Genomic DNA, 19,152 nt, shown 5'->3' with positions numbered 1-19,152 from the left:
GTTGAAATGTTGGTGCAGCAAAACATAATATATTGAAAGGAATCTAGAGAATAGTTGCCTAAAAAATGAGTTTATGGGAGGAAACGCCAAAATGCAGGTATGAATGATGCGGGTAACCAGGAATTACGTACAGCCAAAAGACATCGGAAGTTTACTTTTGCGCCACCTTGTATATGGGGTCAAAAACCATTGCAGTTCCATTTCTCTATAAGGAACGTCCCTATAACGAATAATTCTCTATAACAAAATGTTTTATAGACCAAAAATTTGAATTTTTACCCAACATAGTCGCTTTATACCGAGTATTAACTTTTCGTTACCAACAGCTACATTAGAGAGAAATTTTACTATATATTTCACAGAGGCACATTTCTGTTCGTGATCCTCTGTTGCGACAAGATTGAGGGTATAAAAAAACTATAATATCGACAATTAAAATCAATTTTAAGAATATTTTCAGATATTGTGCAGCACTATAGTAGATCCTGCTACTCTATCTCAAACAAGTAGAAAATGTTTCTCTATGTGGAACACATTCTTCCGAGTGGAAAGACTTTTTTATTTTTTACGGAACAAAAATAGATTATAGACCTATATAAACCTTTCACAATAAAAACAATTAGGTTTCTCTCAAACCTCAAACATTATTTCAAGCAAATTCCAAACACTTGAGTGTGAAATATAAAAGTTAAATGAATTAAAAACGAATAAAAATAAACATTAAACATTTTCTAATCCATTTAAATTAACGACGGTCGTTCAACATGCGATGACAGTCGCGAAACAGACAATAATGGTCCGACAGACGGCGGTCATATTAGACAGCTCAACATTCATTTCTAGTTTTGAACGCTTTTCAGTTGAACACAATTTACAAATAAAGATAACACAACTATTTAATTGTTTATTATTTAGCTAGGCACGCACATTTTTTTGCTATTTGACAGAATTAATTATTCGAAATTATTAAGAAACTAATGGAAAAAAAAATAAAATTGGATAACGGCTACACTATTTCTTCTATAAATATAGAATCTTACATACACTGATGGACACAACCTCCGAATCATATTAGAACTTTAAGTAAGAAAATTTTGCCTCAAGTTATTTATATAATGCATAGTTTCTTTCACCAAAACTGACTAAAGAAAGAGAGAGTAGCCCATATTAAAAAAAAACAACCTCGCCAAATATGACTTGAATACAAAGTTAGTTTTAAAACCTTTTAATACAGGTTTTCTTTTTTTATTCATGTACCCACAATATTATATCACCAAGTGTGCGTGCGCGGGTTTCATACATAAGGCGTTTCATTTCCAAATCAAATGTGCTTGAACGACATGCAAATCTGGTAAAAACCAGTTAGCAGTTCTCTGAAAACTACGATCCACGAAAATACAATTGAATGGCACTCATCACCTCAATTGACACAAATGTTGATGATGATTGTTTGTGCTCTAAATGCCTACCTTTTTTCATAGCTCAATTTGTGAACCACTCCCCCGCAGTATACGGCGGAATACCAACAATTCCCTTTATTTCCTTTCCCCCATTCCCGTTGCCTTTTTGTTGGCCCGGTTTACCGGTAGTAGAAACAAAACAGCTATTATAACACAAAAGAAGAAAGCCAAGCTTAAAACGTGTGGGTTGATTGGTATGTATTCGTCACTTCAGACTTGAAACGACGTTATGCGAGAGTACAAGTATGTGAATGAATCATAAAAACTCACATTTACATATTCAAAACAATTAACGTTTTTTTTTTAATTTTTTATTATACCCAAAAAGGTTAAGAAAACTCAGCCATTCCGACAAAGAAATTAATTTAGCGGAATCCAAAGGTGTTAAATAGTAAAGTAGCATGGCTAAATGCTTGACTAATCAATAATTATTAATTATCTATTTGCTATGAATCCGTATATAAATGAGGCTTATCTTGTCTTGGGTTGATATTACATTTTGAGTTTATAATGCAGGGGCAAACACAGATCTTCATGGATCTTAGGTTCGTTTTATTTTTGTTTCTTTTGTTTTTGTTTTAACTATTATCAGACAAGTCTGACAGAAATCGAAACTATGTGATTAGGAAGTCTTACAGGGCAATCATTAGACAGCGGAATCCTATGCAAATGCATATATGGTTAGGATGGTCGTAGAGAAAATCTGATTAGACAGAAACTCGTTTTATTACAAAATAAAAGGAATTAGGCCCAGAAATTTTTGCATATTCTGCATATCGTGCATATTTTGACATATTTGCACATATCTGCATAAAATGAGCATATGCAAAAATATATTCAAGGATTTGTAGTCTAAATATCCCACCGAAATGGCTGAAATTTGGTATTAAGTCTTCGTTGGGGGTATGCAACTTTACAACTGAAATCTGTCCATAGGTCCTCGTCTTCATATAGCCCCTATAGAACGGTACCTACCGATATTCGGTATTTTAAAAGTTGTAGCCTCAATATCCCACCGAAATGACTGAAAATTGCTATTTAGTCTTCGTTACGGGTACAAAACACTCCACCTGAAATTTGTCGGCAGAGGTCCACGTCTTCATATAGCCCCCATAGAACGGTACCTCCGGATTTCTGGTATTTTGAACGTAGTGGCCTCAATATCCCACTAAAATGGCTGAAATTTGGTATTAAGTCTTCCTTCGGGGTATAAAACTTTCCACCTGAAATTACTCGATACAGGTCCAAATCTTCATATAGCCCCCATAGAATGGTACCTCCCGATTTTCGGTATTTTGAAGGTTGTGGCCTCAATATCCCACCGAAATGACTGACATTTGGCATTTTGTCTTCGCTGTGGGTATAAAACTTTCCAAATGAAATTCGTCGGTATAGGTCCACGTCTTCATATAGCCCCCATAGAACGGTAACTCCGGATTTCTGGTATTTTGAAGGTTGTGCCCTCAATATCCCTCCGAAATGGCTGAAATTTGGTATTGAGTCTTCGTTGGGGGTATACAACTTTCCACCTGAAATGTATCGGTATAGGTCCACGTCTTCATATAGCCCCCAGATAATGGTACCTCCCGATTTTCGGTATTTTGAAAGTTGTGGCCTCAATATTCCACCGAAATGACTGAAATTTGGCATTTTGTCTTCGATGTGGGTATAAAACTTTGGACCTGCAATTTGTCGGTAGAGGTCTACGTCTTCATATAGCCCCCATAGAACGGTACCTCCCGATTTTCGGTATTTTGAAGGTTGTGGCCTCAATATCCCTCCGAAATGGCTGAAATTTGGTATTAAGTCTTCCTTGGGGGTAAAAAACTTTCCACCTAAAATTTGTCGGTTGAGGTTCAGGCCTTCATATAGCCCCCATAGAGCGATTCCTCCCGATTTTCGGTATTTTGAAGGTTGTGGCTGTGGTTATACATTTCTCTATTTTATTTACTTGTCTGAAGTGAACTTTAAACATAAAAATTGTACACACAAACATTTTTGTACCTATTATTGAAATATTTGTTGCATAAGAAAATATGTAAAATGCATAAATTTTGCATATGCAAAAATTTATGCATTTTGCATAATTTTGCATGTGTCATATGTTTAGATTGCAATGTAATCAGAAGCCAAAAATATGCCCAGTCTCAAAATTTGACATGAATCGGACCAAAAATAGGGGTTGCATAAAATTCCGCTGTCTAGCAATCATGAATAACAATGCAGAATTTGTTTCCTTTCCCCAATTTCGCAATTTTTTATTTCCATATTTATACCCAAAAAGGGTCTATTTTTGTCGATTGGGCGAGATTATTCCATAATTAAGTGATTGTAGTAGTTTTCAACGTTTTAAGATATTTGATTTTAAAAGAATTAAACTTTTTAAAATTATTTTCCGTGGGGAAAATTCCAAGGGAAATATTCATGATTACCCTGTTAATGTTTCTCCTCGCATAATTTGTTTTGTCCCTTTCTAATCAGGTACCAACTTTTCTTCATCATTCGCTCATTACAAAAAAAAACGAACATCAGAAATGTCTGCACAATGTCTGAAGTCTTTTGAACAGCCTTTAATGGGGTGAGTTGTAATCATATTCCATTTTCGGATAGGTATTTATTTTAAAGTAAATCTGACCAAGAATTAGAAATACATTTTAAATTTTTTTCGAATATTCTCAGAATAATCGGTGAGAAATCTTAATGTTTTGTCCACAGAGTCTTCAAGTTTTTTCTCGTAAATTGAGATTTAAGGGACTTTTTATCAATTACCAAATTTCTTCCTAGCATTTAAGCATCCAGGCAAAACAATACCAAAAGTCAGAAATGTCTGTACAATAACTGAGGTCGCCCGAAAAGTCTTTCGTCAATTGTCCGATAAGTCTGATAGAATTCTGAATATGAAATTAAGATGATCTGTATGTTATAACCCTTAGAAAAATTTAAATATTTAAACTTTGGAGTTCTACTAAACATATCTGACAATAATCGGAAAAATGAAACCAAAAAAGTGTTCTCAAATTGAAGATGTTTATGTCATAAAAAGAGGACCAAAAATATTAGGATTTCTACCTACTAACAATACTTTAAAGGGGCTCCTTTCTACTATATAAGACTACAAAAGGTATTCTGTCTACTAGGGAAGAAGGATGGTCTTCTGTGTACTATAGAATATCTCAAAAGATCTTCTGGCTACTAAAGAAGACTTTAAAAGGTCTTATGTCTCTATAAAAGGTATTAAAAGGTCGTCTATTTCCATATAAGACAATAAAATTTATTCGGTCTCCATAGAAGGCCTTGAAAGATCTTCTGTCTCCATAGAAGACCTTAAAAGGTTGCCTGCCTATTTAAAAAGACAATTAAAGCTCAAATTACTAGGAAAAACTGCAAGGCTTCCAAAACACATACAGTTTAGAGTTTTATCAGACTTATCTGACAATTGATAATATAAATCTACATATAATATAATTATCGGTCAAAGTTCAGATTATCGGTCAACGTTCCTTTTTATGAAATATATATCATAGTTATGAAGTGAGTAAATGTGATAATTCGATTCAACTCAATTAAAACTTTTCGGAAGACTTCAGATATTGTACAGATATTTCTGGAACTTGAAGTTCTTTTAGTTTGATGGGCTAACGATAAGGAATATTAGGAACCTGATACAAAAGGGACCACTCACCCTACACAGTATTTTGAGGCAACATCAGACATTGTGCAGATATTTCTGATTTCTGAAATTTTTTTGACTGGATGGTTAAACGCTGGGACGAAATTTGGCAACTGTTAAAAAGACCGTCAACCGATTTTTCTGTCAATATTCTAAAGAAATCTTTAGATTTCATGTTATCGACCAGAGCTACAATCACTGAGGTCACCCGAAAAGTCTTTCGTCAATTGTCCGATGAGTCTGATAGAATTCTGAACTTTGTGTTAAGGTAGTCTTCAAGATTTGTCTAGTGAACTGCGTTTTAACAGTTTAAACAAAACAGTTTAAACAAAATTATTTTCTTGTTGTTTATCGTTGATCTGGTAAATTTTTAATTGTGATTTTGTTGTTTCGGCTGAAGGTCATTAAAAAATCAGTGTTTTAGTTTTGATTTTATTTTCTCTTTATTTATTCATCCGATATTTCGATTGTCATCGACAATCATCTTCAGGGATATTTATTTATGGAGAACAGCGTCCACACGAATTTATCGTCAAAGTTTAGCTTTGAAAACACTGATTTTTTAATGACCTTCAAGAATTAAAAATTAATTTCTAATATCAGAAATATTTAGACAATGCCCAAAAAGATCTGAATCTTTGATAGATATTTAGACTTTAATCGATAATCTGGGCTACATGTCTCAAATTTTGCATAGATTTTTGGTAGACTATGTTTTTTGCAAGTCTTAAAGTTTTCCTTCTTTTTATTAGTTTGCTCCAGCTTTGGACAATGTAACCTAAATAAATTTTCAATATCAAAAAAATCTTCACAAATTCTTCCGAAAAGTCTTAATCGTAATCATGTTTGACTTGAATCATAATCATGTTTGACTTTCTGTTAGATATTTAATTAAAAAAAAAAAAACTCAGACCGATAATTTGACTTACATATTCAAAGATTTCTATCGAATATTGTCAGACAAGTCTGATAGAACTCTCAACAGTGTGTGTACTGGATGGGAGTCTTAAAGTTGTTCCTAGTAATTTGAGTTTTAACTGTATTTTTAACAGTTCCCGCAAACATCCCCCAGCGTTCGCCAATCCAGTCAAAAAATTGTTTTCCAATTTCAGAAATATCTGCACAAGGTCTGAAATCTTCTGACTGCTCTTTGAGATCACGTTCGTAGATGTAAATTGTGTTTAACACATTGTTTATCGGGCACCATATTCTTTATCATTCGCTCATAAAAACAAAACAACTTCCCATCATAAGAAATGTATGCAAAATGTCTGAAATCTTTCTTAAATTACTTGAATCGTAATTATCTTCCACTTTCTGTTAGATGTTTAATTTAAAGTAACTCTGACCGATAATTTGAATTACATGTCTAAAGATTTATTGCGACTATTGTCAGACAATTCTCATAGAACTCTGAACTATGTATGTTTTCGAAATCTTAAAGTTTTTACTAGTAATTTAAATTGTAAGTGACTTTTTAACAGTCACCAAACTTTCTCCAGCATTCGCCTATCAAGTCAAAATAAATTTTGAATATCAGAAATATCTGCACAATCTCTAAAATCGTCCGATCATTCATTGAGATCAAGTTTGGAGATGGAACTTGAGGTTTGGCCTTTGTTTAGTAGGTACCAACTTTCTTCATCATTTGCTCATTAAAACAAAACAAATTTCAGACATCAGAAATGTCTGCACAATGTCTGAAGACTTCCGAAATGTCTGCACAATGTCTGAAGTCTTCCGAAATGTCTTTAATGAGCTGAATCGTACATCATGTACCACTTTCTGTTGGAGGAACTCTGACCAATAACACTGTGAACCGAAATTTTGGGCAGGGATAATTCCTTTGGGGATGAAAGCCCTTGGTGAGTCTATTAAGAATCCCGAAGCACAGATCCGCCGTGAGTCGAACTTCCGAGTTATGGCGTGATGAAGTTTCTGCTGAAAACCCTGTAAGACATCTGAAATTAACGTTATAACTTTGTTAACTGTTGTTTTAGCTTATTTATGAGATGACATGTCTTCAGTCAAATCGAATGAGGATTATTTTGGTAGAGTATTTCGACCTTCTAACTCGATTCCTTCAATGTCCATTTCGTCCTTTATTTGAAGAACCGCTATAAATGTACCACAAGATGACGTTTTTAAGCTTCGAAACGTTCTGCAAAAATGTCGCTCAGAAAATTTTAGGTACGGTTCTCATTGACAACTTCATCACGCCATAACTCGGAAGTTCAACTCACGGCCGATCTGTCCTTCGGGATTCTTAATATACTCACCAGAGGCTTTCATCCCCAAAAGGAATTATCTCTGCCCCAGATTTTCACCTCCATTTTGTGTCTCAGTGTAATTTAAATTACATATCTAAAATTTATTCCGACTATTGTCAGACAAGTCTGATAGAACTCTGAACTATGCATATTCTGGAAGTCTTAAAGTTTTTCCTGGTAATTTGAATTTTAACGAACTTTTTAACAGTCATCCGGTCAAAATAAATTTCCAATATCTGCGAAATGTCTGAAATCTTGCGATTACACTTTGAGATCAAGTTAAAGTAGTAGTAGTTCAAAAGTTTAAAACTGTTTTATTAATTGCATTGCTCGAAAATTGTTTTGGAAGCTTTAACGAAGGTGTTCCTTATGGTTCGAATTACAATGATATAATTTGTTTTGAGGCCAAGTCCATACTTCTTGAGATAATTACCCAATACTTAAAAACCACGTTCGGCACCAACTAAAATCACTTATATATCGAGTATCGTAATATTTCTTCCAAAAATACTTCATCTTGCCAGAAGGTCAAAATCGGGCAACCTCTCCTAACAAAAGTTCAACAAAAATCTGATAAAGAGTAGTTAAAGGACTGTTCGAGAATCCTTTTGAAATTTCTACCTAGACCTTATGGACTTCATAACAGCAATATCATTCGTTGGTATATTGTAGTATTTTTCGCAAACCTGAGTCAAGTTCGAAAATAAACTATATCGGACAACTCCTTCGGGCACTTCTTAAACAAAAGTTCAACAATTTCCATTATGAGCTGTTCGAGGATCTTTTTGAGGACTTCTACAGAAAATATAAGACCCTGAAATCGTATTTTATAGAAGACCCTGAAGTATATAGAAGGCCGAGAGATCTTCCATATAAAATACCTTGTGGTCTTCTATAGAAAATAGGAGACCCTGAGGTCTTCTTTATAAAATATGAGACCCTGTGGTATTCTACAGAAAATACAAGACCCTGAGTTCTTCTACACAAAAGAAGCTCCGGAGGTCTTTTTTATATTTATAATGGTACTGCTTGATTCCGGGAATTTTGAAGTTGTTATCTAAATTTTAGGCATAAATCGGCTTTAATTTGACATTTGGAATTTCCAGTGGTCAGAAAACTTTTCTTCCAAAAATTGTGAGCATAGGCCCATGCTGGACGATGGAGAATGCCCTCGACTACCGAAATCTGCAGGATTATCCTCAGACCGAACGTGGAAGCACTTATTTTGGCATTTGGAATTTCCAGCGGTCAGAAAAATTGTCTTCCAAAAATTGTGAACATAGGCCCATGTTGGACGATGGAGAAAGTCCTCGACTACCGAAATCTGCAGGATTGTCCTCAGGCCGAACGTGGAAGCACTTATTTTGCCCAACATTCTCCTGAATACGGCAAATCATATCCAGCAAATACATTTTGTAAAAGGAAATGTCAATCTTGTATAGAATGCCTTTAAGAAGCCTTTAATAAGTAGGCAATGGTTGACAAAATTTCCCGTTTGGTATATTTGGACCGGTGTCCCAGTGGGCTTACATAGACCCACACTTGATATAGCCCTTCCTTATAACGGTACCATTTTTTTGACATTTTTTAGCTACAATTCGGCCTAAATTGGATGTAATTTGGCATTTAGTGTTCCAGGAGGTCAAAAAATTTCTCTACAAAAAAAAAAAAAAATTGGACATTGCTCCATATTTTGGTATGGTCCCCCATCGGATATTTACAAATGTGTATATCTATAAATTTCCTATATTTTGGTTTTGAGAGTTCCTTTTGGTCAAAAGTGTGGACATGTTTTGATGTAGCGTCCATTATATCGGTCACACTCGAGATTAGGTAAAATTGTTGATATAAGCCCATGTTTTGATATAGGCACCATATAACGGTGCCACCCATTTTGAGCAAATTTGAAGTCTCTATTAAAATTTTCAGACTTAATAGGGGATATTTTGACATTTAGGACTCCCATTGGTTAAAGAATTTTTACCCTAAAAATTGTAAACATACATGTCCACGTTTTGGTATTGGGTCCATATACTGTCCAATTATAGGAATTTTGCGACATATATTGTTCCAGTGGTCAAAAACTTTCTGTGTTATATTGTTAACATATAACGGTACAGCCTTATTTTAAAATTTTTTGTTAAATTTTCAGACCGAATAAGCTAAAATTTGGCGTTCCTAGGGGTCAAAAAAACTTCACATATGTTCTCATATCATAAACTTTTCATATCAGTTCAGAATATTTCATAGTGGTGGGTAAAAAAAGTTCGGCCCGCCCGAATTTAACTTCTTTTTTTACTTATTGATTTTCTCTTCAGTTTTTTATGCGGAAACGAATATATTACCTGGCCTTCCGAAAATAACTTTGCCGATAAACAATGGTTAATGAACAATTCTAAGAAACCCCTCTAAATCGGGGCAATGAGTCAGTCAATGTATCTAACACCAATGTAAATTGATAATCACTGATAACAAATAACTCCCGATGATTGAATATTTTTTTCTAAATGTTTCTTTTACAATTAGAAATTATTTTGTTTACCTGCTTGTCATGTCATTTCCTACAGCTTAATGACAACAAAACTGAAAACAAAATTAAGTCATCAAAAGAAATAACAAAATTCCTAAAACTTTATCTTATCACTTTAAAACAAAACTACCTTAGAAAGTTTAGAAATTGTCATAGGCATACTACGGAAGGTGTAGCTACTCCCAATAAAGGCGTAGCTTCTCTCAATGTTGTCGAAAGAGGAAAGAATCAGAGAGAAGATAATATATTTGTGTTATTATATTTTCTCTAAGGTAAGGAAAAGGGTTAGAGAGGTGATGGATTCAGACATAATACAAGCTAAAAAAATATTTATAAAGCTTACGTCCGTAGATATTATTTTTTGTTAGATAACAATCCAAATTAAATAAGCAGATACTATGTATATAGATAGTGACAAAAGTAAGGAGGATGGGAAGGTCTACAATTTGTAATATACCACCAGAATGGCAAAGTAGGACGTTTTATTTTTGAAATAAATTTGAAAGGTCTTGATTCAAGCATCGATGTGTTTAAAATACCTTCCCAGCAAAAATACTCATTACAAAACCCCTTACTAACGGCTAATAAATGGTTATATTTTGCCACTGAAATAAGTAGTAACGTAAGGTCGTATCTACTTATTTTATTGGCCAAAAAATAACCACTTATTATGCTTGATATGGCCTTGTTAAATAATGGGTTAGAAATGTGTTTTGACAGACAGAGACATTTGAAAGTTGCTCGGGACTTCATTTACAAATCTAAATTATTCAACATTCAGCTTTATGTACACAGGCTCTGTGATAGCACCCTAAATAAACAAGTAACAAACTTTTGACGTTTACTGTATAATAACCCAAAAACAGAATATTCCATTTATTTACTGATAAACAAAAAACACCGCTGCTGACAATTGCCAGAATTTCAGTAGCCTTCCAGGAGGAATTAAAGTACTAAATTACAGGGAAGATATGTTTGTTCTGTTATGTAAGAGAATTACTTATCCAAAAAAGTAGAAACTTGTCAACTTACCTTGCAACATAGATCTGTAGGCGGTATCTGTTATAGCAAAAACATGTGGTGGTACTTCGTGTCTTTTAATGCCCTTATACCGTTCCATAATTTTTTCAGTGTAAATTGGTAATTTCTTATAGGGATTAACAACAACGCAGAAAAGACCGGAATATGTCTGCAAAAGAAGAAAAAATAAAACGAAGAGAGATTAATATTTTTATTACAAAAACAAAAACATACAAGAAAAGAAAAAATATATTAAAATAAACAAAATAATGATATCAACAGCAAAGAAAACAATGCTGAATGTATAAAATAAAAAATATTTATGCATGAATGATTGCAAATGTTTGTACATACATACAAATGTAAGGAAGTTAATTGTGTGTGTAGATATGTGTGTTTGTAATAAATTTGAGTTTAATAACCCTAAAATTATGATAATGTAAACATTATATTTAAACAAATATGAAGTAATAAAATTTAAAATAATTTCAAATGGCAAGAAATAGACCATCACTTTTATGGTACAGCCTCAGAGTGCCTTACTGTAAGTTTTGCGGGAAAAATATAGGATAGAAGAGCGAGCTGGGGGAAATACTCAAATAAATGATTATATTGAAAACTATAACTTCTATTTAAACGTCATTAATCTCTATATTGTGCATTTGCTGGCGTATGTGCCCCCAGTGGCATAAGCTCCCCATTCTTCCCTACTTCTTCAGCTGCATATTCATGTTTGTAAAGGATTAATGGTTAAATATATTTTTTCGCTACAAAAATAAGAGTTCTTTAATTGATTCCTTTACAGAGACATATCTAAACTGAATTCGAACATTTACTCTACTTTTCCCTAACTTCATTCAAATTCAGTAGAACTTGTTAACCAATTTGAAAAAACGTGTTAGCAACATAAATCAAGAATTGTGTTCCGCAACTTTTATCTTATTGCGGTTGAATTAGAGCATGTTATTTATTCAAGAGTGAAAACAACTTCCGAAATATTACGGCTTAAGAAGTAAGACAAATTGTAAATAAATTTCGTTCTATAACAAGGGCTTCTTGGTATGCTAAGGTGATAAGCATATGCAAAAAATTAACGACCCTGGGGTACACAAAATATATGGTCCGAGTTGTTGTAAGAAAATAAAACAATATTGCAGCCCTGTGGTCTTTTATATAAAATAGAAGACCCTGAGGCATTCCACACAAAATCGAAGAACCTGAGACCTTCTATAGCAAATAAAAGGACCTGAGGATTTCGATATAAAATGGAATATCCTATATGAAATATAAGGCGCTAAGGTCTTCTGCAGAAAATTAAAGGTCTAGATAGTTTCTATATAAAGTTGAAACCCCTGAGGTCTTCTATACAAAATAGAAGATCCTGAAGTCAATTCTTCAATTTAGAATAGAAATCCTGTGGTCATCCATATAAAATATAAACCTTGAAGTATTCTATACAATATAGAAGACAACGAAGTTTTTCATATAAAACAGAAGGAACTGAGGTCTATTATATAAACGTTAAGATCCAGTGGTCTTCTGTAGAAAGTAGGAGACCATGAGGTCATCTACAGAAAATCGAGAATCTATATCTTCTAAAGAAAAAAAAAGAAGACCCTCTAGTTGTTTGTACAAAATAGAAGAGGCCGTGGTCTTATTAATAAAATCGAAGAATCTGAAAAGACGCTAAGGCCTTCTATTTAAAAAACAAGACCCTGAGGCCCTCTTATAAAAAATAGAAGACCCTGATTCCTTCAACGAAATATCGAAGACCCTGAAGCCTTCCCCATAAAATAGAAAACACTGATGTCTTCTATATCAAATAAGAAACCCTGAGGTCTTCTAAAAAAGAGGACCCTGAGGTCTTCTGTAAAACATAGAAGACTCTGAGGTCTTCTATAAAATAAGAAGACCTGGAGGTCTTCTATAGAAAGTATAAGAATCTAAGGTCTGCTGCATTCTATAGACTATACAAGAACCTAAGGGCTTCAATAAAAAATAGAAGACTGTGAAGTCTTCTGTAGAAAACTGAAGACCCTGAGATCTTCTACAGAAATTCAAAGACCCTGAGGCGTTCTACACAAAATCGAAAACCCTGAGGTCTTCTATATCAAATAGAAGACTCTGAAGTCGTCTATAGAAAATAGAAGACCCTGAGGTCTCTATAAAAAGTAGAAGACCCTAAGTCCTATATAAAATGAATGCATGGTCTTCCGTAGAAAATATAAGACCTGAGATCTTCTACAAGAAGTAGAAGGCCATGAACTCTTCTATATAAAATAGAAGATCCTAAGGTCATCTTACCATATAGAAGACCTTAGACTTCAATATAAAATAAAAGACTCTGAGGTGTTCTATATCAAATAGAAGAGCCTGAATTCTTCGGCACAAAATAGAATATCCTCAGATCTTCTATATAAAATACAAAAACCCGAGGTCTTATACTTAGAACAGAAGAACCTGAAGTGTTCTACTTTAAATAGAGAACCCTGACGTCATCTATACAAATAGAAGACCTTAAGTTCTTCTATATAAAGTAGAAGACCCTGAGATCTTCTATATAATTAGACAGCGGAATTTTATGCAACCCCTATTTTTGGTCCGATTCATGTCAAATTTTGTGACTGGTCATATTTTTGGCTTCTGATTACATTGCAATCGAAATATATGACATATGCAAAATGCATAAATTTTTGCATATGCAAAATTTATTTGTTAATTTTACATATTTTCTTATGCAACAAATATTTCAATAACAGGTACAAAAATGTTTGTGTGTACAATTTTTCTGTTTAAAATTCTTTCGGACAAATCAATAAAATAGAGAAATGTATAACCACAGCCACAACCTTCAAAATACCGAAAATAGGGAGATACCGTTCTATGGGGGATATATGAAGACGTGGACCTATACTGACAAATTTCAGGTGGCAAGTTTTATACCCGCAACGAAGACTTAATACCAAATTTCAGCCATTTCGGAGAGATATTGAGGGCACAACCTTCAAAATACCAGAAATCCGGAGATACCGTTCTATGGGGGATATATGAAGACGTGGACGTATAACGACAAATTTCAGGTGGAAAGTTGTATACCCCCAATGAAGACAAAATGCCAAATTTCAGTCATTTCGGTGCGATATTAAGGCCACAACCTTCAAAAAAAACCGAAAATCGGGAGGTACCATTCTTTGGGGACTTTATGAAGACTTGGACCTATGCAGACAAATTTCATGTGGAATATTGTATACCCCCAACGAAGACTAAATACCAATTTTCAGTCATTTCGGTGGGATATTGAGGCTACAACTTTCAAAATACCGAATATCGGGAGCTACCATTCTATGGGGGCTATATGAAGACCTGGACCTGTACCGATAAATTTCATGTGGTAAGTTTTATACCCCCCAACGAAGACTTAATACCAAAATTCAGCCATTTCGGAGGGATATTGAGGGCACAACCTTCAAAATACCAGAAATCCGGAGGTACCGTTCTATGGGGGCTATATGAAGACATGGACCTATATCGACAAATTTCAGGTGGAAAGTTTTATATCCACAATGAAGACAAAATGCCAAATTTCAGTCATTTCCGTGCGATATTAAGGCCACAACCTTCAAAAAAAACCGAAAATCGGGAGGTACCATTCTTTGGGGACTTTATGAAGACTTGGACCTATGCAGACAAATTTCATGTGGAATATTGTATACCCCCAACGAAGACTAAATACCAATTTTCAGTCATTTCGGTGCGATATTGAGGCTACAACTTTCAAAATACCGAATATCGGGTGGTACCATTCTATGGGGGCTATATGAAGACGTGGACCTATGCGGACAGATTTCAGTTGTAAAGTTGAATACCCCTAGCGAAGACTTAATACCAAATTTCAGCCATATCGGTGGGATATTTAGACCACAACTTCTTGAATATATTTTTGCATATAGTTTTGCATATGCATATGCATTTTATGCAGATATTTTATGCAAAATATGTCAAAATATGCGCGATATGCAAAATATGCAAAATTTTCTGGGCCTAGTTCGTTTTATTTTGTAATAAAACGAGTTTCTGTCCAATCAGATTTTCTCTACGACCAAGGTCTTGCCAAGGTCTTCTATATAAAAAAGACCTTGAGTTATTCTGTATACAATTGAAGACACTTAGGTCTTCTATATAAAATAGAAGATCCTGAAGTTTTCCATATCAAATAGAATACCACGAGGTCTTCTATGTAAAATAGGATACACTGAGGTTTTCTATATAACATGACTCAATGGTCTTCTATATATCATCATGATCATGTTGTTTTCTATATAAAATAAAAGATCCTGAGGTATTCTTTATAAGATATATGCCTAAGACCCTTTCCTATGTAAAGGGTACTTCTTAATACCCTTTCTTAGTGAAAGGGTGCTTCTTAAGACCCCTTCCTATGGAAAGGGTGTTTCTTAAGACCCCTTCCTATGGAAAGGGTGCTTCTTAAGACATTTTCCATAGGAAAAGGGATCTTCTAAACCCCTTTCCAAAGGAAAAGCGAGCTTCTAAAACCTTTCCCAAAGGAAAAGCGAACTTCTAAAACCCTTCCCAATGGAAAAGCGAGCTTCTAAAAACCGTTTCCAAAGGAAAGGGTGCTTCTGAAGACCCTTTCCGAGGGAAAGGTTACTTCTTAAGACCCTTTCCAAAGTAAATGGATCTTCTTAAGAAACTTCTCAAAGTAAAGGGATCTTCTTAAGAACCTTTCCAAAAGAAATGGTGCTTCTTAAGACCCTTTCCAAAGTAAAGGGTGCTTCTGAAGAGCCTTTCCAAAGGAAATGATGCTTCTTAAGAACCGTTTCCAAGGGAAAGGATGCTTATTAAGACCCTTTCCAAAGAAAGGATGCTTATTAAGACCCTTTCCAAAGGAAATTGTGTTTCTAAAGGATAATAGTGCTTCTAAAGACTCTTTCAAAAGAACTTTAAAATACTTTTTGCATATCTCCTATATAAAGAATATCTTGGAGAGGATTCTAACTATAGCAGGCCTTAAGGAGGTGGTTCATCATCTACAGAAAGTCTTAACGTTATCTTATTTTAATAACAAGTTTTGATGAGAAGACCTTCAAGCCATTAATAACACACAGGACAGAGACCATGGGTTTTAAAAAAATTGAAAACTCCAAATGAAATGAAGTCATATCAATACATAAAATATTCGTAATATACATACACACAAACGTTTACTATATGTATAATTTATCAGAACACAAAAAAAAACAAAGCTTTGTGTCAAAAACAAATTCATATCTTTTGAAATTCTGAAGTTTTTGAGAATTGGGCCTGCTATCACGTAAAATGAGGTTTATGTTTTTTTTTTTATGGAATGATGACTTCATTTCGCTTCGTTTTGAAATGAATAATGACAGTTTATGATGGGCGGCACAATAATAAATGTGCTGAAAAATAAAATATAAATAAAATAAAAAAATAAATTTAAATTTCAACAGCAAGGATTTGGTGTTGAAAAATAATTTTAATATTTATTGTTATTTTTGTTTAAAAATAAGAAATTCACATTAACAATTTATTTATTTATCTTATTTATTTCAATTTTCACTCACGTAAACCTTCTTAAAGGTTAACATTAGAAAAAATTACAATATAAGTTTTTTAAGCCAAATATGGTCACTAATATCATCAGAGCAACAACTAAATTCTACAAAATGAATTAAAACTAAAAACGAAGCAAAAAAACTTAAATCTCGTGTTAAATTTTTAATGGGTTTTATTTTGAAAACATGACAATTCAATATAAAATACTAAAATCCGCTAGAACAACAAACAAATACCGCTTAAACGAGGAGATCTCTTTACAGACACCGCCCCTCCCCCTATCCATAGTCGTCCAAGTACGTAAACATTGCAGGTAAATGTAAACGTTTAACAACATCTCTTCGCCCCCCTTTTGGAAACCTAGCATCTAATGCTGTCCGGCTTTTGCCATGCAAATGTGTTGACTTTGACTTGTCCCCCCAACTACTTGCTGGTACAGTGGTTACAAATAAATTTAATGCAAAAGTTCCAACTGACCAACAAGTTTTCTATTATCCCAGGGAATTGGGATATTTTAATTATTTATTTCGACCCACTGTCGGCCGTTCCCCTGAGTACGCAGCGTCACTCAACGAATAAACATTAAATGACATCGAAATAAAGTTACATTCTTACAGACATACATAGCATATTAACGTTTTGTTCTGATGCCTTTTTTTTTTCTCTTCTGATCGAAATAACCTGCCTATTACCTGATATCCAACTAAGCGATCATTTTAAATAAATACACGCTTGTCGTCTAAACTAAAGGTTGATGGTTTGCAATTAAATTTACACCATAAGTTAATTTATGCCACCATGCGGTAGATATAAAACAAATTCACAAATAACAACAGCTATAGCAACAACATACATACATGCGAAGTACGTGCAGAGCATTGCAAATGAGGTGAGGTAAGTGTAGTGTGAAGGAAACGTTGACGAATTGATGATATTAATGGAAAGAGTTCTGCTTTTTTGATGTATTCTTTAAGAGGAGAAAGATAAGGAAATATTTAAACTTTTAAAATCTTTTTACGAATCTTCTCCGACATTTCTGAATGAATTCTGATGTTTGTTTGTTCTAGTGGAGTGTATGTATCTTAATTTATTATAACGACTTTGAACAAGCCAAATAGCGGAGATACTTGACCTTTATTTATTTACCATTCTTGAGGAAAGTTACGGTCAGTATGGTGCGAGGGCGAACCGTTGAAGAATTGATGATATTAATGGGACTTCGGAAAAACTCTGCTTCTTTTCAAATTAAAATATCTAAAAAGTATATTGATGTATCCCATAAGAAAAAGGTGAAAGATAACGAAGTATTTAGCCTTATAAAGATTTTTACGAATCTTCTCCGACATTTCTACATGAACTCTGATACGTGGTAGTTCTAGCGGAGTGTACTTATCTTATTTTATTATAACGACTTTCAACGAAACTCGAATAGCGGAGCTGAAAGATAAGGAATTATTTAGCCTTATAAAGATTTTTACGAATCTTCTCCGACATTTCGGCATGAATTCTGATGTTTGTTTGTTCTAGTGGAGTGTATGTATCTTAATTTATTATAACGACTTTGGACAAACCAAATAGCGGAGATGCTTGACCTTTATTTATTTACCATTCTTGAGGAAAGTTAAGGTCAGTATGGTACGAGGGGGAACCGTTGAAGAATTGATGACATTAATGAGACTTCGGAAAAACTCTGCTTCTTTTCAAATAAAAACATCTAAAAAGTATATTGATGAGTCCCATAAGAAAAACGTGACGTCCCATAAGAAAACGTGATACATGGTAGTTCTAGTGGAGTGTACTTATCTTATTTTATTATAACGACTTTCAACGAAGGAATTATTTAGCCTTATAAAGATTTTAACGAATCTTCTCCGACATTTCGGCATGAAATCTGATACTTGATTATACTAGTGGAGTGTATGTATCTTATTTTATTACAACGACTTCGAACAAAACTCTAACAGCAGAGATACATTAGCGGCATAGTTTTCTTACATAAGTCATCATTGGTAAAGGATAAAGTAAATGTCGGAACAACAATTAGGTCATACTTGTACTTTATTTATTTACCAGAAATGACATAAATCAAAAATGCTATGTGTCTCCGCTATAAGAGTCTTTTTCGAAATCGTTACAATAAAATAAGATACATACACTCCACTAGCACTCTAACCAAGTATCAGAGTTCATGCAGAAATGTCTGAGCAGGTTCGTAAAAATCTGTATAAGGCTAAATATTTGCTTATCTTTCACCTCTTTCTTACAGAATGACATCAGACTACTTTTTTAAATGTTTTAATTTGAAAGGTAGTATTCCGTTGCTGCCTTTTATATATTTCCCCCTTAAGTTTAATTTGTGAGGATTTAGCTTAGGCATGCGGAGAACAAATTAACTTTGATTTTGAATTTGTATTTGTTTTTTGCTTAATTGTACAAAAAAAGGCAAAAAGGAGCATTAGTGGTGCTAACCTGCCAGCTAAATGCCAACAAACAAGCTACAATAACTCAGCGGTCAGCAGGCAACGACGACGATGATGATGACAGCAGAATGACAGACAGACGATCTGGTTTCAACGTTATTTACCATTTATGGAGAATTAAGTCAAT

At 33.9% G+C, this 19,152-nt stretch overlaps 1 protein-coding gene across 15 annotated transcripts in view; it reads right to left on the bottom strand.

The window, feature by feature from the left end:
• Positions 1-19,152, bottom strand: part of zip (myosin heavy chain 10) — a 155,612-nt gene that overhangs the window by 51,416 nt on the left and 85,044 nt on the right. For all 15 annotated transcript variants that reach the window (XR_012408558.1, XM_073957058.1, XM_073957065.1 and 12 more), the window contains exon 4: positions 10,963-11,119. Coding sequence is in view for 14 of the 15 variants with exons in the window: in XM_073957058.1 (XP_073813159.1) it covers positions 10,963-11,119 (157 nt within the window). In the remaining variant the exon portion in view is untranslated. The remainder of the gene's footprint in view (positions 1-10,962; positions 11,120-19,152) is intronic.

The sequence above is a fragment of the Musca autumnalis genome, unplaced genomic scaffold (assembly GCF_047663935.1).
Source record: "Musca autumnalis isolate F117 unplaced genomic scaffold, ASM4766393v1 scaffold_5, whole genome shotgun sequence".
Lineage (NCBI taxonomy): Eukaryota > Metazoa > Arthropoda > Insecta > Diptera > Muscidae > Musca > Musca autumnalis.
This window is presented reverse-complemented; position numbering and strand designations above follow the sequence as displayed.